Below are 27,084 nucleotides of genomic sequence, written 5' to 3'. Positions count from 1 at the left end.
CTTGAAGCCTCTTGCAGACAAGTGGATTCTACACATCAAAGAAAGATGCAGCCAAGGTCCAGGTGCCTAAAGATGGCCCCAAGGAGCAGCCAGAACCTGCTATAGCCACTGTGCTGAAAGAACATGCCCAGCACTGAAAAATAACCCCCTTTCTGAGAGGCCAAGGCCAATATACACATTAAAGCCTTTGGTTCCCAAATATGGAAGTACAAATCTGGCTACAATTCAGAACATCCAGCAAAATTCTCCAATCAAGTATTCAGATTCGGAGACAAACCGTCAGCCAAGCAAGTATTCTGGCAAGCACCCGAAAGGGCTCATGTTCTTTTGCTTGTGACTGCTGGAGTCTTCTTTCTCGGTCAAAATCCCCTGTCATGTTTTGCCCTCAGCAGCAAATGATGATGGTTGTGACTGTTATGAAGTGAATGTTCATGTCTCCCAAAATTTATGTGTTGAAGCCCTGTCCCCAGTATGATGACATTTGGAGGTGGGGCCTTTGAGAGATAATTAGATTAAATAAGGATGGGGGCTCCATGATGAAATTAGTGTCCTTATATGAAGAGGGAGATATTTGAATATTACTTTTAGACATCAAATTCTAAGATTAAATGAGCCAGCAGGACTGTCTTTGCTACTAAAAAAAAGAACTGCAACTTTGGGTTCATCAATAGCAGGAGGAATCTCCAAAATGCAGAAACAAAATCTTCAGATGTGGACAGATATAACTTGCTTGCTGTCCATCATTGTGGATGTTTGGGGAAAAGGTGACTGTCTGCAAGCCAGGAAGAGAACCCTTATATGGGAACTAAATCAGCCGGTGCCTTGACCTCGGACTCCCCAGCTGTAGAACTTGGAGAAGTAAGTTCCTGTTGGTAAGGCCCCCAATTTATAGCATCTTGTTACAATGGCCTGAGCTGAGGAGGAAGATGCTGGTGATGGCATTTGGCATTTACTGAATGCTTATGAAGTCCAGCCACTGGCCCTGGTGCTCTGTACACAATAATACTTAATCACAATGAAGCAGGTACTATTATATTCCCTGCCTTTAACGGTAGAGAAACCAAAGAACAGAGTACTTGAGTAACTTTCCCAAGGCCACCGAGGAGGTCCCCACACCTAACTTTGAGTCATCTCTTCTTTGAACTCATTTCCTCAATTCAAAAGGCCTAGTTTCCAGATGCTTTTAACTTGACCACACTTGAGCTTGTCCTATTTTCCTTAAAATTAGTGATTCAGAATGAAACAAAAGAACATTCTAGAAGTGGCGATATCTGTCCACATCTGAAGATTTTGTTTCTGCATTTTGGAGATTCCTCCTGCTACTGATGAACCCAAAGTTGCAGTTCTTTTTTTAGTAGCAAAGACAGTCCTGCTGGCTCATTTAATCTTAGAATTTGATGTCTAAAAGTAATATTCAAATGTTACACCAAGCTGCCATCTTGAACCTGAGGGCCACTAAAACATTTCACCCTGAAAATAATAATGGTGCCGAGACAACTCAGCACAGAGGACTTACTGGAAAGTGAAGGCTGAGCTTTATCATTATAGCTCAAGTCAAAAGCATCACACATTTCTGTGTATGTGGAGACTTTTGGTCAGAAGCCTCTCTAGCTAGAATCTCCAAGGCAAGGTGGTTTCAAAAGCACAGAGGTAGTTCTTATATTTGAGTAGTCTGCAGATGAATTTGAAAACTCAAAAACATTCTATTCATTCTGCTCTCCAGAGTTAAAGATAGAGAGAGGGAGAGACCCAGAAGTTTCAGCCAGGCACAAATGAATCACCAGCAACTCAGTGTGTATTTTTGCAGCAAAAGTCAATAACTCAAATTGTTCTGTTAAACTCTGCAGATATCTTAGAATTGCAAAATTCAGGGTGGATTTCTCATGGAATTCCTGTCTGAAATTTCTTAAGATAATTTCTTTATCTAATCATATAACCACTTCAGATCACATTCGGAGCTTAATTGATTTCCCTCTTTCTGGATCAAGCCTACCAGTATAAATGTCAAAATAATGGGAACACAGCAGGAAGAAGAGGATTAATTAGCCAGAAGTTACTTGGGAGCCTGGTGATTTTTAACAATCCAGGAAGAAGGGTGGGCCCCATTATTTATGGTTTCAGTTAATCTCAATTTTAACTTTACTTGATAACTTGGCTGTAACTAGTAAAACAGAATCAAAGCACTATTTCATCATGTTTCATAATTACCTGTTGATATATTCCCAAAACACAACAATCACAGTAGAGACAATCAGCATTGACAACATTAATTTTCCTTTGTCATTCATTATTTTCTCCTGGGGAGAGGGAAGAAGAGAAGAAAAATAGATTAAATGTAATGAAATCCAGAGTGATACATGGTTTTGAAGAAATGCTTCTATCCACATCCTAAGAGGATAAATTCATGAATAATTAACTAGGGCTGAGGAGGGTGTTCTACCTTAAATTACATGAGCCCGCAATGGCAAATTAGGCCAACTCAGTTAACAAGGAGGCTGCCTGTGTGGGAGGGATGCCAAGGCCACATGGGACCACATTGGGGCTTAGGGGGAAAGTATCCTGATCCACCATTGATGTAGGAGAGTGGAGTGGAGGAAAATGGTTCCCAGGAATTCCAGTTACCTCCCAATTCAGCTTGACCTTGACCTGTGACTGCAGGGAGGTGTACTGACTACATGTCCCCTGCACAGGGGGAAAAATGACCCTAGTCCTTTACAATCTAAGCCTCCCCCACCTCCCAGCCCCAGACATTTCGCCCGACCACACTCATAGGCAAGCAGTTGGCACACAGCAGGTACATGGATTTTTTTGGATTACTGTGTGAACTTGTGATCAAAAGGAAAGGGGTGCTGTGTGGAGAATAATGGATTGGGAAATACCACCTGAATGATCAGGTGGTCAGGGATGGCTCCCTGCTAAAGGGACATGGAAACTGAATCTCAAGGGACAAAGACAAGATGAAAAAGCATGACGTGTGCCATGAGAAGGAAGAGAATCTAATAACAGTGGAGAGGAGAAGCAGCTTCTGTGGTTAAGGAATGAAAACAAAACAACCAATAAAAACTGAACAAGAGAAATATACTGGTCTCAGAGTGGTTGGAACAGGAGGGATGGTGGTGGGCAAGAAGACGGTGAGCAGGGGCAGATGGAACCTTAGAAGGTGTAGGTGGGGTGGAGGACAGGGAGCCACCAGAGCTTTTGAAGGCAGAGAATAACAAGATCCAGTGTCACTCAGAGGGACCTTCCTGCCTGCTGGGCTGTGGAGGATGGATGTCAGGGAAATAGGAGTAATAGTTGGAGAGTCACAGATTCGTCTAATGGCCAAAGAGAGGGATGGATGGATTTACATTTAGACATCTTTAAAATATTTTCTGGGTAGGGACAGAGTACCCTTCCCAGGGGTCTCCAGTTCTTAGGGAGAGCAAGGGCCAGGAGGGAACATGCCTTGGATATACAGATGGTTATGGTTCGGGTCTGGAATGTCCCCAGAAACTCATGGTCCCCAGTGCAGCAAGGTGCAGAGGTGGGGCCTTCAGGCAATGATTGGGTCATGCGGCTCTGACCTCATCTGTGGATTAATGATCCATTAATAGCTGCATGGACCACTGGGAGTTGGGACCTATTTGAAGGAAGCTGGTCACTGGAGCCTCTAGCCTCTCTTGCTCTCTCTCTCTCTGTTTTCCAGCTGCCATGAGCTGAGCCGATTTCCTCTGCCACACCCTTTTACCATGAAGTTTCTGTCTTGGAGCCAGCTGACCATAGACTTAGTCCTCTGAAACCGTGAGCCAAAATAAATCTTTCCTCCTCTAAGTTGTTCTTGTGGGGTATTTTGGTCACAGCAATAAAAAACTGACTAACACACACACACACACACACACACACACACACACACACACACTAGCCAATCTAGAGCAATGCCAGGTAGCAATATGAATAGGCCTTCATCATCCCGGGGCCAAGGACCAGACTATTAGAGGACCCCACCCCCATAACTTAGAGCCTGCCAAAGTTATTGCGACTAACCAGTCCTGAGCTGTTCCCCCTGCCCTCCACTGCCTTTCCACAGAAACCCCAATAAGGGCTCTGGCCTCTTGTTTTCCCTTGTTCCCAACTCCTGCCCACCCTGGTGTTCATGCATGGTGTACCATGTCTCCTTGCCTAGGTCCTACGAGTATAGCATATTTTGCTTTTTCCTGAGCCTGTTCTCTGTCTCCTTTGGGGTACATACCTGACAATGGAGTAAAAGAGGCCAAAAAGGAGGGCTGGGCTAAAAAAGGAGCAGAGAAATGGGCAGAGGGAGATTCAACCACAATGTACTTTGGAGCCAGGCACAGAAAGACGTGCCGACAGGATCTCATTCATGTAGAATCTGAAAATATTGTAAGTGGATCTTGTAAAACTGACTATAGAATGGTGGTTATCAGAGCCTGGGAAAGTGGGGGAGGGGCTGAGGAGAGGCTGGTCAGTGGGTACTAAGTTATAGTCAGACAGGAGCAAGAAGCTCTGGTGAAGCCAGGTGCAGTCCAGCTACTCTGTAGACTGAGGCGGGAGGATGGCAAGTCTGAGGTCAGCTACTTAGCGAGGCCCTAAGCAATGTGGTAAGACTCTGTTTCAAAATAAAAAAAAAATTTAAAAGGGTTGGGGATGTGGCTCAGTGGTAAAGTCCCTGGATTTAATCCCCAGTACTAGAAGAAGAAGAAAAAAAGCAGCAGCTCATGTGTGCAATTGTGATTACAGATAACAATGAGATACTATATATTTCAAGAAGCTAGAAGGACTTTGAAAGTTTTCACCATTAAAAAAGTAAACATTTGAGGAGATATATTTACCCAATGATTAACATTATGCAATGTATACATGTCTTAGTACATTACATGGTAACCAATTAATATGCACAATTTTTATGTTCTTATATATCAGTTTAAGCACACTTTGGAGAAAGAGCTGGCAGGAATTGGCTGGTAATTTAGGTATCAGGGCTGAGGGAGGGGAGAGAAGCAAGGATTCTGCTTGAGCAGCTGGGTGGACAATTGCAACATTTCCTAAAGCTGTAGGGCAGGTCAGGGAAGGAACTGGTTTGGGGGATAAGAGTTTCGACTTGAATGTGTTAATTTCGACAAGTGCAAGTGGTATATTCAAGCTGGGAGTTCAGCCGACCTGTGGGCTGATGTGCCAGGGGAGGAGGTACTCAGGTGTGGAAGGTGTGTGATATTAAGGTGGCCCAGGCCTGGAGCCTGACAATGCCAACAATTGGGGGAGGAAATGCAAAGGAAAGGCCTAGGGGGTCAGAGGGAAGTCAGGAGTGTGGCCATCTGGAGGCTAAGGGGAGACAATGGCCAGCCAATGCACCAAGTAGCATAGCTCTCTCACTCCCACCCTGACTCCTAGCCCAGCCCCTTTTCTCCCTGGATGCCTGGTCACTCTGCTGTGCTGTATGGAAGAGGCACACACGCTGCATCCTTACATGGCTCTGTCTCCTGTCTGTGGCTGTCAGCCTGGGAGCTTATGGAGGGCAAGAACCTGGTTGGATCCAGTGCCACCTAGATCAGGAGGACCTCAATAAGTGATCAGTGAGTGAATGAAATGAGATTTGCACTGAGATCGGCCCCTTTGGGGTTATTTTCCAATTTCCAGGTTATTTTCCAATTCTTTTCTTTTTTTTTTTAAAGAAAGAGTGAGAGAGAGTGAGAAAGAGGAAGAGAATTTTTTTTTTTTAATATTTATTTTTTTAGTATTTGGCAGACACAACATCTTTGTCTGTATGTGGTGCTGAGGATCGAACCCGGGCCGCACGCATGCCAGGCAAGCGCGCTACCGCTTGAGCCACATCCCCAGCCTCGCAAATACCTTTTTATAATCTAATTGGTATTAAGGCTCCAATCAATATGAGGACATTTACAATCTTTATCCCACTGAATGAAACTGTTTAAACATTTGTATGCATAACTATTGATGTATTATGTGGTGTTGCTGTACTAGAGATGCTACATAATAGACAATTTATAACTCATATCCAAAGACTTCGGAATTCCAACATGTCTACCCCAGGGTTTCTGATAAGGGATTGTGGATCTCTACCGGACCACGTTAAATTGATTCCTTGTCTTTAAAATGGGGATACAATAGTGATTATCACGACAGATAATGCCTATAAAATGCTCAGCACTGTGCCTTGGCATAGGATAAATGCTTAAAAAAAAAAAAAAAAAGCTAGTTCTTATACTGGTGCTCATAAAACAGGTTGTTGGGAGGATTAAGTGAGACAGCAGCACAGTGCCTGGTATTAACAAGTGCTCAAAGTGTATTTGAAGGAAAAGGAGCGAGTGTTCCGGAATAAGAGCATACTATACAATGAAGTGCAAATAAATGCAAATAAGAGACTGGAAAAGCTTACCCATCTGTTCTGAGCCTCAGCCTGATTAAAAGCCATTCGGAAGTGGGACTAACTTTTTCCCTGACCAAGCCCCAGGCTCTGCTACAAGACTGCAGGCGTGCTGAGAGGCGAGAGTGCCCCTGGTTGAGTGGCCAGCTTTACCAACCCCACCTGCTGAGGATCAAATGCAAATTGTCTCCCGACTGGAAAGAGCATTAAACAAAGCCACACGAAAACTCTCCTGGTGCAGAACACTGATGCTCATGTCAGAACCCAACTCAGGCACACTCCCTAATCCCGGCCCCAAATGTGCAGGTGTTGATACCTGTTTTCATTTCAGGAGTAAGCATCAGAGGCAACCCATTTCTTTCTGGCCCTCATAGGTGGCTCAAATCTACTTACTCTTTTGCTAAGGCCAGCCTTTATTCTGGTATGAGATTTATAATTGAAAGCTGTCTGAATGAGCCAATTTTGTATCCTGTAGCAAAGCACTAGAAATGGGTATCGACATGCTTCCTGAAATCTGGAACCCAAGTCTCCAGGAAAAGAAGGGTTGGCAGGGCAGCCAACATGACTTTTTAAACATTTTTTCTCTGTGAACAAAACAAGGCATTGATTGGACAGCCAGTGTGGTCAAAAAGTCCTTCTTCGATACGTTTGTCTCTCAGAATTTTCAAAACCGTGTAATTCTGAAGACTGATGGTGGACTGTCACCTAATGGGGAAAAAAACCATCAATGTGTTTCTAAATTCTTGTGAAGGGCAGTCCTCAGAATTAAGAGCTGCCCAGTACCAATACCCTGCTTTAAGTGGGAGAGTGGAGCTCTGACGTCCTCTGGCCCTCCTGCTGGTGAACTCAGCCAGCCCTGGGTGCACAACCTGTGGGTGGACCTCCTGCCACCTCAGAACTCTGACTTAACACTCACGTTTCTCTCTAAATCCACTCTGTAGCCCCACAGGGGCTGCTCTCAGACCACTCCCAGGACTCAGCCACCCAGAACTCGGTTCCTGTACTTGGCTTCCAAATAGAACCACTCACATCCTAGAACGTGTGCAGATCAAGCTAAAGATGTGGGGCATTTTGTAAGGCAGAGTCTCACTATAAAGCCAACATTTTACCACCTCCGTTGCTCTGTGTTCCCCTCCTCCTTTTCTGCTGATATTTCCCTGAAGGGTCAGACAGACCTTTCCATGTGGTCCCTACATTAACTCTCTCCTCCCTACCTCCTTCCTGTCTCACTCAGAACAGCACACACTCCTTCAGAGAACCTCACAGGTCCACCCGGACAGGGTGAAGTGCAAGTATTCCTTCCAAACAGACTTCCTCTCTCGAAGAATCCCAGTAGACAGGGAAAACTCTCAGCTAAATAGTCCTGCACTCAGAGGTCTGAAAACACCATTATCTCTGAGTAGAGGAGTCAACAGGGTGAAAATGGTGGCAGAGGAAACCAAACCTTCCCTTTGCTGTAGCCCAACCAGCCCAGGTTCTCTTCTCTGCCCATGATCCCTCTACTGTGCCCTGGAACCTCTCTCATCCCTGAGGGGTTACCACTGCTTTGTGTTTCAAGCATTTGGAGCTTTTGGAATGGACCCAGGCACAGCCTTTGGCCCCTGGTAGGTACATTCTGAGTTCTTGTGAACAACCTGAGGAGCTTCAGGGCTGCTGCCCCATGGATCCAACAACCGACACAGAACTGAGCTACTGTGCACCAGGTTGTTCTTGGACCTGGAGACCTGTGAGTAAAGACCACCATGGAGCTTCTTCCTTCCCTGGGACTCAATAGGGTAGAGTGTCAGGTGGTGACAGTGTAGCAAAGGAAACGAAACAGTAAGTTGTCCCTGGATGTTGATGACCCTGGACAAGACTCCATTCCTTCTTGTTTTGTTGCTGTTGTTTGGTGGTGCTGAGGATAGAACTTGGCATCGCACATGCGAGGCAAGCTCTCCACTGAGCTCCAGCCCCAGCCCCAGCCTGAGATTCCATTTTTTGGTCCTCCATGCCATCCATTATAAATGAGGGTGTTTAGATCCAGCATTCTAGGTTAAAAGTTAGCTCTAAGTCTAAGACCTACATCAGCAGAATCTTTGAACAAGCCACTTTCACTCTCTGAACCTTTGTCTAATATGCAAAATGCAGATGCAAACACCCTCCTCAGAGAGAGTTCTGGAAAGGGCAGAAGTAGACCATGACTATGAAGCACATCATGTCCAGCAGTCAGAAAATTCTCCACAAAAGGAAGCTATAATAATGATGGTGCTTCTGTATGATTATATATAATTATTAGTGCATATTAATTGTACAAAATAATGGGTTTCATTATGACAATTTCATATGTGCATATAAGACATTCTGATTGCAACCACTCTCCCTATTGTCCTCTCTTACCACCCCCTGCTCCCCAATAATGATGCTTTTTAAGGGAAAAGACTTGAGCCCTGCACACAGAGCTGTGGGTTTGCCTAGGACAGCATCCTTGGTCCTCCACAGCAGCAGAGGGCACCAGCAGCCACTGTGTATTGTGATAAAGTCAGCTCTGCTGGCCCTCAGGGAAGGGTGCAGCCTGGCCAGCTGCATGGCTCCTCCTCTTTGCCAGGTACTTGCGCTAATGTGGGGCTGGGGAGGAAGCTAGGGCTGCTTCTCACAGGAGACTTGCTGGTTAGCCTAGTGCCTCAGTCTCCTTGTCTATGAAACAAGTCTTTGGACCTCGACTTCCCTCACGTTCCCTCATGGGCTTTCCTGATTGACTCAGGACCCAACAAGAAATTAGCTGCAGGAAAGGAAGCCTCATTTTTTCAAAAGAATAGGTCACTCGGCCACATGAAGAACATCTTGCTGCAGTGCCCATGTGAATTCCTTGATGTGGTGAACAAATTATAGGATTCCTCAACCAATGTGTACAGGTTGCAGAAGTGACTAATCAGGAGCTGATGAAGCTTAGGCATGGGATCCCTCACTGCATGGGTCCCCTTGCAAGACCTGGCCTGATTTCTATTGGGGTAGGGGTAGGGAAGTCCCAATTGCTTCCTAGAGGCAGAGGGTGCTGACCCTGCTTGGAAGAATCACTGCCTAGCTCTGGTGGCCTCTGCCTCTGTAGGCAGAGATGAAGGGCTGATGCAGCTTGTATACCCACCTGGGTCCTAGGAACAATCTGCCCAGGCTTGAGCACCCAGGATCCTCCCCTTGGGTCCCAAGAACAACGAACTGCACTATGCATGCTGCCTTCCCTGCTCAGGGGTAGCTGTGGTCCTGGCCCCACAGCCACGGCATCCCTGCCCCATCCAAGAGGTCCAGCTGCTTACTGTGTCCAGAGAGGATCAAAGGGTTGAGTTCTCTGGAGACCTGGCTAGAGCGACCTGAGTGAGAAACTATCTAAAGCTTTAAAGATATAGCATCACCAATAACAAACCGTGAAGCCAAAAGAAACTCTTCTAAACTCTCAGTGATGGAAAAAAAAAAAAAAAAAAAATAACCACTGATGAGCTATACTAGAGGCAACATTGATTTATCTCGTGTTCAGTCTTCTATTGAAGATGACACTAGGAAATCCACATCAAGATAATGTTATGGGCCAGGCTATATGGGCAATGACCAAACAGACTCCATTTTACCCTGAGACTCCATATCATGCTTCTCCCGTGGAAAAGCCACATCCCTGTACCCATTAATAGTTACCTAGCATACTTGGCATAGCATACTTGGCAACACAAAACAGCAATTCTTATACAATAAAAATTGTTCTCTTTGGTTTCCATTTTTCTTGGGTAATGCACCTTGTCAGAGATTGATTATCTAGATGTTAGTAACGTGTATTGAATGAGGGTCATTTTGACCCCCTTCCCTTCTGCTTGCTTGCTGCTATGCCAAGCTGGAAAGTCCTGTGGGAAATACCAGTGTACCCATTGCATTGTCTCACTAACTGCCCAATCCAGCTTCTGTACCTGTTTGCTTGCAGCTACATCAACCCAGATGTGATTTTTGCCTTTAAATATCCTAAAATGCTCAGACTTGGGGCTGTTCCTGGCAGAGACAGATTCGGGTCCTGCGGGGAGCAACCACCAGCTGGCCGGCTAAATAAGGACTCTTCAAATTGGACAAATCTGGGACTTGATATGTTTTCTGAGCGACCTGCCCCACAACAATAAGAGGTAGAAAGTATGCAGCCAAAATACGACAGGTGCACCCAGCAGCCAAGAAGGAGGAGTCAGCTTTGTCTCATTTTTCCAGCATTTTATTATTGTGTTATTTTCTGGGTTTTTGTCATACCTGGGGAATTTGTCCCTTTTGTCATTTGTTGTGATATCCCTTCTCATAGTCTCAATATTCACTCCCATACCTAATACTATATTTGCCACTGTGCATTTCTTTCCTTAAGGAGGCCCCCAAATGGAATCAGTGCAAGCCCTGCAATGCCTGGAGCTTTCTCGACTGAGCCAGGCCAGGCCAGGCCCTGGGCTCAAGTCTTTCCAGCATATTTTACAGATGTGAAAATGGAAGCTCAGAAAAGTTAAATAACTTGTCCAGGGTCATACAGCATAAAGTGGTGAAGCTGGGGTTCAATTCAGGGAGCCAGCCTCTGTGCCCTCTTTTAATCTCTCAGGTGCTCCCATATCATGGGGGCCTAGCCACAGAGTCACCATTCATATCTGCTTGGGGCACCCTCTCTTCTTGCCTCTTATGATTACTACTTAGCAGATGACCCAAAGCTAGCCAGACACCAGCTGGACTCTCTGTAGATCCAGCTTTTCCTTGAACCACCTGGGGAACCTGACTGTCTCAGCTCCTGGGTATCAGGTGTGGGGCATCCTCATACACATCATCTTGTTTATTCCTCATTTTGGTGGCTTTCTTTTGGCTGAGAAGACTGAGCTTTAGGGAAAGGGAGTAGCTAGCCTGAGATCACTAGGCACACCCAGAAGTTGTGGATTTTAAAGGCGAACCCTCTGCCTGCAGGCCCCTCTCAGCCCTAGGACCGTACCTGGGGTGGGGAGAAAAGGGACAGGGTTATATCATCCTGAAACCACTCCCAGCTGTGGTACAGGGAAACCCTCCCCACTGAAGGAAGCCTGGTGCGATCGTGGGGGAAAAGTGCAGGGAAGCCTGTTTTCAGGTCTGTTTTTCATTATAAGGGTCAGAGTAAACACAGACACAGGAAAATGAGAGACAGGGCTCAGACTAAATACATGGCTAACCCTTATGCAGCCATCACAAACAGAACAACCTGTTCCCTCAGTTACATCTTGTAGTGCCTTTTCTTGAATCCCCTTCAGGAAATCTAAAGCCTGGATCCAGCAGCAGCTTTTACTTGCTGCCTGGCCCAGAAATCACTGTGTGAGGATTTTTCCAAAGGGAACCGAAGCAAGAGGGAGGTGCTGCACCATCCTGAGGGGGCTCCACGTCCACCCACAAATCCCACCCCCAAGATCCCAAGACTCACACCCTGCATCTGCATTGTCACCTTGGATCCGTCAGAGAAAAATCCAGGCCACAGCCACTGCCAGCCACAGCCCTACGAGATCCTGCCAAAGGAAGCAAAATAAAGTAGAACTTACAGCAAAAGACCCTGAGCCAGCATCCCACCAACTACTGCTTCCAGATCCAATCCTGGGGAGAAAGGGACTTGGTTCCCTTCCAAAACTACTGCAGGGACCAGGCAGAGGCTAGGGGAATAAATCCTTCCCCAGGTGGGTCCACGCGGCAGCCTGCTCGCAGTTCGCAGTGACCCAGGCCTGGCAGAAGCAAATCATTTCAACATTTCACATACCTCATTGTCTGCTTCTTTCCTTCCAAAGCAAAAGGCAAAACAACAAAGTTCTGTTGAGCTCGGTCCTGCAGAAGGAGGCAGGGCTCAGAAGAAGGGAAGGTAGCGCATTCCAGCTCCTGCCAAAAGAATAAACATCTGTTTCAGGAAGAGGCCCTAGGAAATGGGCTGTTTATCAGATCTAAAAACTAGATATAACCATGAAAGGTTGGGCCACCTGCTTGAGAACTTTAGTTTCAACGGCTTTCCTTGTACAGGAATCAAAAACACTAACCTTTGGATCCCCTATCACAGTCCACTCTCCATATCACCTCTGTGAGCTCAAAGGCCTTCAAACTCTTCCTCCCTGCAGGATTCTTTCCCATAAAGTTGCCCTTGTAGAGGATTCTACACTGACTTTTCAACACTGTCCACCGATTAATCTGGCCAGTCTTCTCCCTTCTCCCTCAAAACCCTCCCATCCTCTGTTCCACTCCTGTGTAGACCCTAGAAGAGCTTCTACCTCACCCTACCCACATTCGAGGGAGGCCCCTGCCACAGGCCACCTGCACAGTGTTTACTGATGGAAGCTCTTTTCTTCTTGAGGGCACCCGCAGGGCTGGATACGCTGTAGTATCCTTAATGAAATCATTGAGGCCAAGCCTCAACCCGGCAACGCCTCCAACCAACAGGTGGAACTTATCGCTCTCACGAGGACATTCACCCTAGCTCAGGGCTACACCCTTCACGTTTACACCAACGCCGAATATGCTTTCCACATTCTCTTGTCACACTCAGCCATACGGGAGGAGGAGAGGGGACTCCTCACCACCAAGGGGACCTCACTGGTTAATGCTTCCTACATCGTGCCCCTGCTGGAGGCCTCCCACCTCCCCACTGCAACTGGAAGACCTCATTGCAGATCCCATCAAACCGACACTTCTCCCATTTCCAAGGGAAGCCACAAAGCTGATGAGGCAGCAAGACAGGCAGAGGCCCCCGCCAGGACACTGTCTTCCTACCTCAGACCCAAACGCCAGCCACCACTAACTTACCTACATGACCTCTTTCACCCCAACCTCTGCCCTGTGAGAATACATGGAGTTCTATATTCCCCTCTCCCCCAGGACTCAAAATTCCTAAAGACCCTCTCTGTCTCTTGCGACATCTGCCAAAGGTCTAATCCCAACTCAAACCTTTGCCCCCCTGCCTTCCCGTCCATCAAGCCCAGGGCCATCTGCCCACATCTGATTGGCAGATGGACTTCACCCATATGCCCACAGTCAAGAGATTTAAATATCTCCTGGTCCTGGTAGATACCTTCCCCGGCTGGACAGAGGCTTTCCCGACTACAAATAAAAGGGCCCAAATGGTAGCTGACAACTTCACAGAAGAAATCATTCCTGCTTTGGGTTGCCTTGGTCACTGCAGACTGACCATGGCCCGGAGTTTACGTCCAAATATCCCAAATCATTTCAAAGGCCCCAAATATTCCTTGGCCTTTTCACATTCCCTACCATCCTCAGTCGTCTGGAAAGGTGGAACAAACCAATCAAACCCTAAAATCAACCTTGGCTAAACTATCACTAGAATTACATTTAGACTGGCTTAAACTTAAATTTAGACTGACCCTACTTAGGGTTAGGGCCCTACCAAGAAAACCCCTAAACATTTCCCCCTTCGAGCTAATGTACAGTCGCCCCATGCTCCTCCTGCTTTAGCTCACCAACCCCCCCCTCCCGCCACGTCTAATGACCCCTCTCACACTGTCTCAGAAATTCACTATGAGCCCAGGCTGATCAACTGCTGCCCAATCCTAAGGCCTCATGCTCCTCTGACTCCAGGAGCTCTCTTCTCTCTAGTCCTCTTCTTTCCCCACCACACTTCCCTCCTCCACTAACCTCAAAATGGAAGGGACATTCAGGGTAATCTTAACTACCCCCTCTGCAGCCAAACTCGAGGGCATTCCACACTGGATTCACAATTCCCATCTCAAACTGTTCACACCATCTCACTACACGGCAACCCCCACAGGACCCCTGTCTTTGTGCATTTCCAAAACCTTGACTTTCAACCCTCCAAAGCTCCCCGCTGATTCCTAAAGAAGACTCTTCTAGGTCAGAGGAGGCCACTACAAAGACTACCAGCCCCTGACGCCCAAGACCTCCAGAGACTCTGCCCCTACCTAAAACCCTCCGTGACCCCCTTTACAGGAATGAGATTCTTGGCCCCTAACCAACAGGAAGAAGCTACAGAAGAAAGACCATCGTCCCCAGCCCCAGTATCTATAAAAACAAAAAGGAGGAATATTGGCATCAGATTTGCCATTTTATCTAGAGGCTCCCAGGTTTCAATTCTAGGCAGTGCTGCTTAACTTCCCCCAAGAACATGTGCCCCACCCCAGCTTATGACACAACTCCTAAGCAGCTTATGGAATTCCTCTTGGGGCTATAAAGCAGCTCTGTGAGGGCCGACAGGCGGCTGCTCTCCTGGGAGCCACAGCCTTGTGGGTTTGCTTCATGCTTCTGACAATAAATCTCTTGCGTGAGGTTCCAGTGTGTGGCGTGGTCTTTGAACTTTGCATGGACCCTGCGAGTGACCTTTCAGTAGAGAGGGCCCTTCGCCACTTTCACAGATGAGGCTCTGAGAGGCTGGCGTGTCTCCCTGGTGACAGTGCTGTTCTTCCTTCCTGGGGGCCTCCAGGGGACTGAAGGCTAAGGCTCCAGGCTGGTTAAGCCACAGCCCTTCGGACCAGCAGGGCAGGATGTGACCCTGCAATTCCTGGAGGATTCAGACCCAGCAGCCTTCCTCCTCGCCTGGCCCACTCTCCTCCTCTAGCTCTCAAAACAAAGGAGCACACGATTAGGGTCATTCCTCAACTCAGAGGCAGGGGACCATAGGTGCTCTGCCAATCCAAATCCAGGGCTGCCCAGCCACGAACCGAATAAGGAATCTCATCACTCCAGTCCTGGCAGCACACAGATGTGTCCGAGGGCAGCCCACGTTCAGCCCTTGTCCGTCTTCCACCTCCCAAGTCAGAGAATCCCGGGACCTCAGCACTGGGTGGAGGAAGCCGCAGCCCTGTGCTGGGAGCCCTGGCTTTGCATCCCAGACCACTTCCTGCTGGGAAACAGGAAGGTCAAGATTTCCATCCTGCTTGCCTCTGTGGCAGGGTGAGGGTTAAGTGTTCTTGGCAAAAAACATATAGAAATGAAGCTTGAAAGTTGTCATTGTTTGTTTCATCCTAAATATGTTTAGGTGGTCACAGAAAACATGCTTGCTGATGCTTACAAGTGATAAAGCAATTTGGTTGGTTTCCTGCACTGAAATGGGAATCATCACAGTCCCCACCTCTCAGGGTGACTGAGGTGCTATAAAACACGCTGATACTAAGGACAGACTCTTGAGGCCTGGCTGCCCGACTGTGTATCTGGCTCTGCCCCTTATGCTGTGCGATCCTAGGCAACTTACTTAACTTCTCTGGGTCTCCACTTCTACATCTCTCAAAAGGGAATGATAGCATTTGGAGGGTAGGTGCTATATATAATACCCATCATTACAAGAATTAGATAGTCCTCAAGGACATGCTGCGTCTCAAAGTGCTCAAGAATTGTTAGCCCCTGATATTCAACTAACCCAATGTTGTCATCCTCTCATTTATACATTTTTGTAAAAAAAAAAAAAAAAATACATTACATTGTGATCACATCAGTCCTGGAAGAGGCAGTAGAAAGAGAAAAAGAGGTCTTCCATGACCGTAAGAGCTAGCTGCAGACTCGGGGGTCTAGCTGACCTGACAAACCACTGCAGTCAGAAGAGTCTGTGCCCATAGGCTGTGTCCCCATCGAGGCCAGTCCAGGCTGGAGAAATGAAATCATCATGACTCTCTCTAAGCAACACGCAGCAAGCCATCTTGAGATCTAGCTCTGTCCCGCCCAGTCTGGGACAAACTGCACAACAGCCATGCTGGAGAATTCGCTCTGTGGCCACAAGCCTCCCTCCCCAGCTATAGTCCCTGGCATAAGGAAGTCCCTCCCTGGGACTAATCCCCTTCTTCATGCTGTAGGTTAGTCTCTTTCTAGATAAGAAGAACTTGGCACTGTTGACACCTTTCAAGAGCTCCCACCCAAGGACCAGGCTCAGAGCACAGATGGCAACCAGTGGAGGAGCTCCTCAACCTGCCCTTGGGTTCCTCCCAACACTTCCTTGGGCAGATGGCCCTAGGAGGGGGTGGGAAAAGGACCCCTGATGGCTCTGATCATGACCTAATCCTGATCTAATCCAGAAAGCTGTCCTCCCCCTTCTAGAAAGGATCACCCCTCCCCTGGCTTCAAAGAATCTTGACAAGCCATGTAGGCCAGCCCCCTGCCTCAGAACTACATCTTGAACAGATGAGAAGCTCAGCTTCCGTCAAGATCACAGTCACGTCCGTCCGGTTTAGAGCCTCTTGCTGTCAACAAAGCCTCATCTGACTTTCATTCAAACCTAAGATAAAGATTATGATAGTCATGAAAAAGGAAACTGAAGGTCAGGTCAGAACCCTGCCCAGTTGTGTGGTTTCTGTGGGGTCTTTCCTTGACTCTACCCCACCTTGACCTCTTCTAGCCCTGTCGGTGGGGAAGTCAGACCAAGCCAGGATGCTAACGGGTGTGGTTCAAGGCAGGGTTGTCAACGTCACTAGAACAAAACTCCCATCAGACTGGGACAGTCTTGCCCTTTTGTTCACTGCCGGCTTTTCAAGTTCCTGGAATAGTACCAGGCCCCTCTTAGGGGTTCCTAGACAGCTGTTGAGTGTGAGTGGAAATCTACAGGGGCCCGGGCGGCAAGGATGCATGAACTGACCAGGTGCCAGACAACGGGGAGGAGTGGGCGGGCGGCGTGTGGGCCACTCGGGAACTTCTGCCAAAATCACAGCAGAAGCAGATATTTTTTTTTTCTTTTACATATTTTTTTCTTTTAAATATTTATTAAGATAAAGATCTGGAGGGGGTGGGAGGAAAAAATATAAAGATCTGGAAATCAACGAGCTGGAAAGCCTACTTCATTAGAAAAAGAACTGGAGAGTAGACCTAATGGAAAAGGGGAGCATGCCACTGCTGTCCCACAGACGTTCACAAAGGACATCCCGAGTGGGGGACGTTGGTTGCCCTTGGAGATTCTCCCTTCAGGAGAAAGTTCTGTGCAGGATGCTAGAGCTGTCAGGATTGCTTGTATGACCGAGGCACGTCCCCCTCCTTTGCCAGGGCTTTCCCCTCCATCTGTGAAGTAGCCGTCCCTTCCAACTCCACTCTACTTTGCCTGGCCAGCGCCTGGAGTGCCGCTGAGATCCAGGATCCCACAGAAGTCTACCTGGGGAATCTCTGGAGGCTCCCTGGAGGAGGTGACGTGGCTGGACCTTTCCAAATGGGCTTTTGGAACCTTCTTCCTTCCAGAGGCCAGGCCACCCAGGCCCTGGGCCCTCTTCCCCTTCCCACATCTTCCTGACACCAGCTAGGAGGCCGCCCACTCTGCAGGATTTAAAGCCTCCTCCACTCAGGCCTGGCTCCCTGCAATCCTTCCTTATAGCCGGCCAGCTTCAGCTTTCTGTGGGGGACAGAATGCCACAGAATGGCCAGTCCACTCAGGGGCTCCCTGATCCCTCCCCAGGGAAGTCCCAGTGAGAGAAAAGAGGAACCAGGAACCAGGGCTCTGGTTCTGACACGGAAATGGAGGCCAGCAGCCACGCAAATCGCGGGGAAACCCAGCTTCCTGAGACAGAACTCAAGGTCTGGCAGGGCCTGGTGGGGACTTCCCTCCCACGCGGGTCACAGCAAAGGCCAGGGTGAGGGCACGGCAACTCTGGAGATGGCGGGGCATGCAGTGGGCCTCCCTCCCACCCAGCCTGCATATCTAATGGCTTGCAATGAGAAAATGTAAAAAAAAAAAAGAGTTTAAATCAACGCTAACAATACAACTAGCGAAAAAGAGAATCCAATAGCACATGTAAGAGGCCAACGGCCAGGTTCCTAAGCCACATGACCTTGGGCAAGTCCTTTCCCCTGCTTGAGCCTCACAGTTCCCACTCAGACACAATGAGGTGAAACAGCATTCCCGGAATCCCTCGTGGCTCTTTGATTTGTTACTTTTTAGATGGCAAGGGCTTGGCAGGGGCCCATGCGGCTCAGGGCTGGGAAGAGCCCATTCTCACTTGCAGAGCAAACCTGGCTGGGAAACGTGCAGGCTCACAACTCCAATGCCACCTCCTCAGAGGTCTGTTTTCTGCCAGAGCAAATACTCCCCTGGGTCCCCGCGGTCCATGTGTGGCTGCTCCTTCCAGGTTCCTGTAGCACGGGGGGCTGGGCCTGCCTCCATCTTCCCTCCAAGGTTCTCAAGGACAGAGGGATGTGCCATCTACCTTGAGGGGGTCCTTGCACAGGGCCTGGAACTGAGGAGGTGGGGGGGGGGGGGACACAGGTGGACGGACAGTGCATTGGCTTTCTGGAGCTGCAGTGACAGGTTACCCCAGACTGGGCAGCTGAACACAACAGACATCTGTCCTTTCACAGTTCTGGAGGTCACAGGTCCCAAATCAAGCTGTTGGCAAAGCTGGTTTTTTGGGAGGCTTCAGAGGGAGAATCTGTTCCATGCCCCCTGGCTTCTGGTAGTCTCAGGCAATCCTTGGGGTGCCTTGTGGCCACCAACCTACAAACGGCCTCTGTTGTCACGAGGTGTCCTACCCCTATGTGTCTTCTGTGTCCCAATTTCCCTCTCTTAGGAGGATGCTAGCCATGGAGTGGCACTCACTACAATCCATTGTGATTTAATTTTAACTTGAGAACATCTATAAAGGCCCTCTTTCCAAAAAGGGTCACATACACAGGTACCAGGGGGTAGGACTTGAACATATGTATTTTGGGAGACAATTGTAGCCTCCAGAGGAAGTTGTCAAATAGCTATTGCCTTTAACCTCTGGCATCGGGAAACTCAATGCAAGTGTGCAGCTCAATGCTCGGTTTCAGTGGGCCCCTAAGTGAAAGTCAGGTGAGGTCACTGTAGGGCCTCTTTCAAGATGCTTGTCTGAGAAGGGTTGGAGATAGGGTGTCAGCTAGAAGAGACTGGAGGAAAAAAGGGAAGTATTTCCAGAGTACAAAGCAGATGTGGAAGTCACCTGAGAAGTCAGAGCCAGGGGGAGAAGGAGCTGGAAGGCTCAGAGGGAGAAGACAGGGTTGAAGGCATTCCTGCCGGGCCAAGTGGGCTGCCTCAGGAAGAGGGCAGAAGGCTTCTCCTTCATGCAGAAGGAAGGAGATAAGGATGGGTGGTTGCTGGTAAGTTCAGGGTACATATAGGGAACAGGAAGTTGAGAAGTTCTGGTCCAGAGCAGCTGAAGTATGAGGATACACTGGGTGGGCAGCGGGGAGGTGGGAGCTGGGAGGAGATGGAGGACCTCGCAGAATCTCATCATGAAGCTGCATTTCATCCTAATACACTGGGGATCCTTCTACGGCATTAGGCAAAGCGTCCTACACGATTTCCTTTTTAGCTGTAGGGTAAGGGTGGGTGAGAGAAGGAAAATCTCCAGCCTGGAATACTAGCCAGGAGGCACTGTCAATGTCCAGGGGAAAGATGACCAAACCAACGGAAGTGGCTGGAAGATAAGGAAGCAGCAGTGGTTTGGGAGAAATGAAGAAAGTGGCAACATGTGAACTTCTGTCAAATGAAATGAATTCTCTTTCAAATTTTGCTTAAATGTCACACCTTCTTGGTGATACCTTCCTTGATTTAAAGTTGCTTTCTTTTGGTAGTTTTCTTTTCTTTTTCTTTTTTTAGTTGTAGATGAACCCAATATCTTTATTTCATTTATTTATTTTTATGTGGTTCTGAGGATCGAACCCAGTGCCTCACATGTGTGAGGTAAGCGCTCTACCACTGAGCCACAGCCACAGCCCCAGCCCTGGTAGTTTTCTTAATTGTCTTTTAAATTTCTTTCTTTCTCTACCAGAATGTAAAATTCGGGGGTAGATATTTTTTGCACTAATGTGGAAGCTCACAGCAGTCAGTAAGCATTTGTAGGTTAAAAGTCAGGCCTCCTTGAACCCAGGTGCTAAGAGTCATAGCCAAGTAGTAATGATGCATGGCATTTTTGGTTGAAAGGTGACAAGCCAGCAAGCCATTGAGATGATATGATTATGTTAAGATCTGCATTCAAATGGATATTAGACCCCTGCTGTCCACCTTGGCCTGCTACAGGACTCCTGGAGAGTTCCCATTGGTTGGGGAAGTGCAGTAGGAGGGAATTAAAAAAAAAAAAAAAAAGTCAGGCCTCCTATAGGCCTGGCACCCAAGCGTTCCATAAATGATATTATTTTCATAATAATGATAACAGTAAGCAGTGGGGTGGAGGAAAGGAGACAGGAGGAAAGAGCCCAGTGTTGCTCAGTATGGAACACCAGCAATATCCACATGGCCTGGGAGGCTGATAGAAACGGAGCTCCCTGGGACCCACCCAGGGCCACCAAACCTGAATGTCTGTCAGGCCTGGGAATCTGCATTTCAGACTCAGGCGGCCTCAGATGGCCCTCCCTCCTCTTCCCACTATAGTTTGCAAAGCTCTGCTCCCAGCCGATGCCCAGCCTCCTGGTTGCGGTTGGTGGTGAGTGGTGTTGCCATTGGCTGAGAAACAGAATAAGAGGTTGAGAATGGAGGAAGTAGTGGGTTCTTTTAGATGCACTGAGTTTGAGGAACCAACTGAAGACAGCCCTGCAATGGAGGAGTCTTCTGGAGCCGGATGTGGCAGTTCCAGTGTGCTGGCAAAGGAGAAGCCGAGCTGGGCGCAGTGCTGCACACCTGTAAGCCCAGTGGCTTGGGGCAAACCTCTGAGACAAGAGGATCACAAATTCAAGCCCAGCCTCAGCAACTTGGTGAGACCCTGTCTCAAAACAACAAAAAGGGCTGGGGAGATGGCTCAGTGGTAAAGTGTCCTTGGATTCAATCCCCAGTACCAAAAAAAAAAAGGGGGGGGGGGGGACAGGGAGAGGTGGGCAAGTCTGATGTGTGCAAAGGCAGAGAAATGGAGTGGGGAAGGGGGGAGGGTGGTCCTTAAAGGGCACCACCCTGAAACGAGAAGGGCACAGTCAAGAGGCAGGACATCCGGGAACAAAAGCATCCTGAAGGCCAGGGGAGGACCCCAAGTGCTGCCAACAAGTTCACCCCTTGGAGGGCTGCAAGTTTGAGGATGGGAAGCTGCTGTGGGGTCCAGGCTGGATTCAGTGCCCCACCTTGGCCTGCTCATCTGACCCCCACTGGCTCCTCCTGCCTCTGGAAGAGAGAAGCAGCAATGGATGTGTGACTAGGCAGGGTGACTGCTGTCATACAGCAGGGTGTCAGGGTGACAAGATGTCATACAGCTGTCTGAGGACCTAAGGTGAATATCAACTCTTGTGCTGCACAGGGGAGGCCCGCAGGTGTGGGAACCCAACCTAGTGTGTGGTTAATTTCCTCCACCCGGTCGCTCTGCGGATGACAAGGTTGAACAGTGTCTCTCACTCTGCATTTGTGTTGCAGCTCTAGGGGCTCACAGTGCACCAATGCCCAGTCAGACTTTAGGCAAAGACCTGGAGCGGCTGAGCAGGTGGATCTTTCAGAGCTGTAGGCACAGGCCACAGCTCAGAGCCTGGCATGGAGCGCAGAGGCCGCCTTGGCACAGAGGAAAGCCATCTGCACAGGGAGCTGCACCTCCCCCAGGCTCTGTGTGGCTGCCCCCCGAATGCTGAGAGTCAAGTTCTTAAGAAGCCTTCTCCTTCCTCAGCCAAGCTGGGAAGCCCCCAAAGCAGCCAGCAGCCATTTGGTGGGAGAGAAGTAAAAAGTTTCAGGCTGTCTCTGTGTGTTTCTTCTCCTCCCAGAGGCAGATACCATTTCTCAAGGGGACAAAGTCCCAGCCCCAGCCTCGTTGCCCCGGGGCTATTCCCCAGCTGGCAGACAGCACAGAGACAAGTAAGCCACTCCAGCCCACCTGGGCTCAAGTCTGTCGGGTTCTTATGCCAGCAGTCAACTCTCAATTCTCCCCAGTGGCCTGCTCGTCCAGCCTCCCTCCCGGGAGTCACCCCATGTACAGCACTCTGCCAGACAGCCTCTGCCTGAAGCCTACTAGTGACGGGGCTCACCACCACCCCAGGCAGCGTTTCCTCTCGAGACTCTTCTGATCCTAAACCAGTGGGGGCTGAGCTGGCCTCCCAGGATGTTATTAATAATGATAAAGGCTACAGTTTGTTTCCATCCATGGTTTCATTTAATCCTACTACCTCTCTGCTTCCCACACAGGGAAACTGACGCCGCGGTTCAGGAACAAGAGCGCAGAGCGGATAGTCCCACCTGTAGGGTGAGCTCTGCCCTCCCCGGGGGACATAACAGCTCCTTGGTGATCAGGCTCCCCGACTCCTCTCCCAGTGTAGCCCCTTCCCCACACACTTCAGGAACACCCTGCCCCGCCAGCTCTGGTCTCCTCCAGATGTTTGGTGGGCATTCCTCATTCTGAGGACGGTGCACGGGAGCAGACCTTCTCCCTGCACAAACAGGAACAGGTGTGCACAAAGATGCCCAGGGTACCTGCGGACCCCGACTTCCACTGGCCCGCTGCCAGGCCTGGTATGTGTGTAGCAGGGTCCCCGATGCCAGCTGATGGAAGCCCTGCTGCTCTCTCCCGGGGCCCCATCCCCTGCTGTGCTGTCCTTTAGTCAGTGCCCTAATTTTGCTTTGGCGCATGCCTCTTTACTCCTGGCGCAGGCATTTTCTTCGCTTTACGGATGTAGAAGTGAGGTTGGGGAAATCGGGGTGGCGGGGCTCTGGTTTGTTCCTGCCCTGAATCAGTTGACAGGTAATTTTAGTTCTCCCTTTTATTCTCGGAAGGGCAGACGTCTGGAGGATAAATCACAGGGTCATCCCATGTAAAAATGAAACCATAAAACAATTCAATGAAGTCTTCTTCGAGCACCTTCCAGCTTGAACCCTCTGGGATTCAGGGCTTTTTTTTTTTTTTTTTTAAGAGAGAGATAGAGAGAATTTTAATATTTATTTTTTATTTTTCAGTGGACACAACATCTTTGTTTGTATGTGGTGCTGAGGATCGAACCCGGGCCGCACGCACGCCAGGCGAGCGCGCTACCACTTGAGCCACATCCCCAGCCCACAGGGCTTGTTTTTAATGCCTACTGGTCCCTTAGGATGCAGGGTGCTTCCTGTGGCTGCTCAGAGGTGGTGCAGTCCCAGCCCTTGAGTGATTCTCCCTGACCTTATTTCTCCTTCTACCTGTGTCCCTGAAGCCAGGAGGGCTCGGCTGTGCCCGCTTCCTGCAGGACCCCCTCAGGCTCCCCCTCACTCCTATGTGCTCACAGCCTCTCTAAATTGGTTCCCTGCCAAATCTGTTGCTCACCAAGTGAGGTAAACTCAAAGAAGTGGCTGCGTGGCCAGGGGTATTCAAAGTCTAAGAATTCACTAAAAATCCTGAGGTGGTTTTCTCTTAGATTTTTTTTTTTCCCTCTATTAGATTTTCCTGGGTCTCTTGTCATAAATTGACTCAGCATAAAAAACATTTCAAGAATTAGTCTTGGGGGCTGGGGATGTGGCTCAAGCGTAGCGCACTCGCCTGGCATGCATGCAGCCCAGGTTCGATCCTCAGCACCACATACAAACAAAGATGTTGTGTCCGCCGATAACTAAAAAATAAATATTAAAAAAATTCTCTCTCTCTCCAAAAAAAAAAAAGAATTAGTCTCTAACGAAGAAGTTGCAGGAACCCTACCAGGACGCTAAAAGCAAACCAAAACAATCTCTCCAAACAAATGAAATAAACAAGTCTTCATTCAGGCCACCATGAGAACGGCTTTATTTCCTACCTGTTCTTAGTATGAGACAGCCCCAGCTTCAAATCCCAGGTTGCTGTGTGAACCTGGGTTAAATCATTTCATCCTCTCTGAGCCTCAGTTTACTCATCTATAAAATAGGGACAGTTCCTTACTCGTGGGTTGCCAGTGTAGCTCAGTGGTAGAGCATTTGCCTAGCATGCAATCCCAGTGCTGCAAAAAAAACCACAGAAAGTAGCAGGACCTCAAATGGTTCACACTTATAGTCCCAGCTACTCAGGAGGCTGAGGCGGTACCATCCCTGGTGCCTAAGGGTCTCCACCTCCTCATGGGCCAGCATTTGAGAAGGCTCTGGCTGTTGACCAAGAGTATTTGGGCCAGGGACTTGAGCTTTCTGAGACGTGGTTTCTCTCATCTGTAAAATGAGTGTAAGGATACCTCTCTTAGACCAGAGACGAGATGTGCCCATAAAGTGCTTGGGGCAAGGTCTGGTATTAGCAAATGCCCAATAAATAGTAGCTCCTCAATTCCTGATGATTATTCCAGAACTCTCTGCCACACAGGCTTTGGCAGGCACAAGCTACTCTGTGTATCCAAGGAGTCCACTGTGTGCCCATGTCCTCAAATGGGACTTGGCAGTTCCAGAGCATTTTTTAATCCTCCTTCCTGCTGAGCCTCCACCACAGCTGGAGGACAGGGCCATGCTGCTTGGTGCCCTGCGCAGCCAACGAGCCTGGGACTTGCCCAAGGTGACTCAGTTGGGATTGGAGCTGGGTTTAGGTAGAGTCAAGGACTCCCTGACCTCGTCTTACCCCATAGAAAGTCTGCAAGCCCTTGATTCAGTCACAGGGACCTATGTGTTCATCTGTTTATTCACTCAAATATTTATTTAGCACCAATATTAGCATCCACCATGTGCCAGGCACTGTTGGGCTGCTGGGTTTACAACGACATGGCTTCTGTTTGCTGGAGCTCACTGTCCAGTGGGAAGCTGGGCCCAGCGCCAAATATATGCTTCTAGACACGTTCTTCCACCCAGGGAGTGCCCTGTGACAACCAGGACCAAGGCCTCCTCACCACCACATCCAGTCACCCCCTTAATCTAAGTTCCATGGACTTCTGGATGACTCCGACAATCTCCATGCCACTATGCTGGGTTGTTCTCCTGAGCATGACCCCAGCCTTCTGAGCTGCACCATTTTATACATGAGGCCCCAAGGGAGGGATGCGACTTATCCAAGTCCACTCAGCCTTGAAGTGAGGAGGCCAGGAGGGATTGGCACCTGGGAATCCAACATGGCTCTGCTGTAAAGTGTCTCTTAACCACAGCACAGGAAACCACTGAGACCAGGGAAGCAGCTGGGTGTTGCTGTCAATCATCTCCTTCCTGAGTTTCCTCCTCTGTGCCCTAGAAAGCCTCAGGCACCTCTGTGAGAAATGGCCACCTCCTTGTCCTTTCTTCCTCACTGCTCAGGATTGGTCATGGGATGCCCTGCCGCTAAGAGCACAGGGTGCCATGGGGAGAATTTGCGTGGGCTGGGGGTAAGCAAGGTATAACATTCAGAAAGAACATCACCACTCACGCAAACCACAAGACAGAAACAGCAAGAATACCTCAGAGGCACTCCACTCATGAGATGGCGTAGGGGCCCTTCTGCAGAGCCCCGTTCCAAAATAGATCCCACCTCATCACTTCTGCCTCCTGCAGGGATTGTACCCCCTGAAGGAGCCTGGAGCCCGGCAGGTACTGTCTGGCCCCTTTCTAGTTACCTCCTTCCTTGCTGAGCTTCTGCCTTTTGTTTCTGCAGAGCTGAGGGCAGCCACGTGCACCCTTTGGTTCCTCTGCTTAGTGCTACAGACTGAGAAGCAACTTTGGGGTTTTTCTTGTCTAGGTGTGGTTTCCTAGCACTCACAATGGAAAGCCCACAGGCTGCTGTCTGTGGGACTCAGGCCAATACCTTGGCTGACTGAACTGACATCAGCAAGCTGGGTTCAATGGGGAACATCCAACCTAGGTACTTTTTAGTGCTGTTCTCCAGTTATTTCCAGTTCCCTACCTTCACAGGATTTCGTTTCCTGGCTGCCTTGTGGTTGGATGGGTAGGGCCAAGCAGCTAGTCTGACCAAAAACATGGGAGTGGGCCTAAGCATTTAACTGCCTGTGCAAGACCTTCTAGGGCTCTCTTAGTGCCATGGAACATATTCAAGAAGACAGGTATTCCATCAGCCTAGTTCCTTGAACAAAAAGTATAGCCTCAGCTGGCCCAAGATGCTCATATTAACTGAACACACACACACACACACACACACACACACACACACACACACTCACTGGGGCCTGAAGATGTAGGGGTTGTTTGTTACTGCAGCCTAACCTGCCTCATCCTGACTGATAACACTACCCATCTCAGAGAGTAAGAGTATGTCTAGATATTAGTGACTTTCTTTCCTAGATCACTTTTCTTTTTAATAAGAATAATGTGTGATTAAGGAAGACAAAGTGGAGGCAAGAACATTTCTCCAATGCACTGTGGAAATCCCCTTCTCCTTTTGTCCCCAAGAGTGGAGAACATTGAGCTGAATTGTAAAGGAGTTACAAGGAAATTCAGCATGTTCTCTCTGGCCTCCGTTTCCTATGAAATAGGAAGGTTGGTCTTTTGATCAGAGCAGGTAGGTGGAGAGCAGCTACCATAAGCCCTGGGGCAGGACACTAACCAGGGATAGAAACACAGGTGCCACGCAGCACAGCAACCTACTAGGGTCACCACAGAACCAGCCACACGGTCCCATTCACCAGCCCGGTGGATAGTGGCAGACGTGGTAACTGACGGATCCATCCACAGTTAGGGACTGACTGGTCATGTGAGAGCGCCAGAAAGGCAAGGGGGGGGGATGCCTAAAACCTGGGATGGGCATGTGATCTAGCCAGTTGTTCACAGGAGGGGCGGTGCTCACAGCATTCCGGGAGCAGATTCTATTAACTCCATTTGACCCAGAAGGAAATGCAGTCTCAAAGAGGTACGGCCCCTTACCCATGCTCATAAGGCCAAGGGTCAAAGCCAGAGTTGCTCCCAGGCTGGCTGGCATAAGAGCTTAACCGCTTATGTTCTTCTCCATTGGGGGCAAGTTCAGTCTTTCTGA

The 27,084-nt window shown here is 48.8% G+C and overlaps 1 protein-coding gene across 4 annotated transcripts in view; it reads right to left on the bottom strand.

Annotated features, from left to right (window-relative positions):
• Nucleotides 1-27,084, bottom strand: part of Ggta1 (glycoprotein alpha-galactosyltransferase 1 (inactive)) — a 61,594-nt gene that overhangs the window by 16,830 nt on the left and 17,680 nt on the right. For 3 of the 4 annotated variants that reach the window (XM_076845558.2, XM_076845559.2, XM_076845557.2), the window contains exons 2-4: nucleotides 12,135-12,250; nucleotides 11,808-11,889; nucleotides 2,209-2,297 (exon numbers count right to left, since the gene is read on the bottom strand). In XM_076845558.2, coding sequence (XP_076701673.1) covers nucleotides 2,209-2,297; nucleotides 11,808-11,822 — 104 coding nt within the window. In that variant the 5' untranslated portion in view covers nucleotides 11,823-11,889; nucleotides 12,135-12,250. The remainder of the gene's footprint in view (nucleotides 1-2,208; nucleotides 2,298-11,807; nucleotides 11,890-12,134; nucleotides 12,251-27,084) is intronic. The other variant, XM_076845560.2, reaches the window with a different exon arrangement.

This window comes from Callospermophilus lateralis, chromosome 2 (genome assembly GCF_048772815.1).
Source record: "Callospermophilus lateralis isolate mCalLat2 chromosome 2, mCalLat2.hap1, whole genome shotgun sequence".
Lineage (NCBI taxonomy): Eukaryota > Metazoa > Chordata > Mammalia > Rodentia > Sciuridae > Callospermophilus > Callospermophilus lateralis.
Note: the sequence above shows the minus strand (reverse complement) of the source record. Positions and strands in the feature narration are given on the sequence as shown.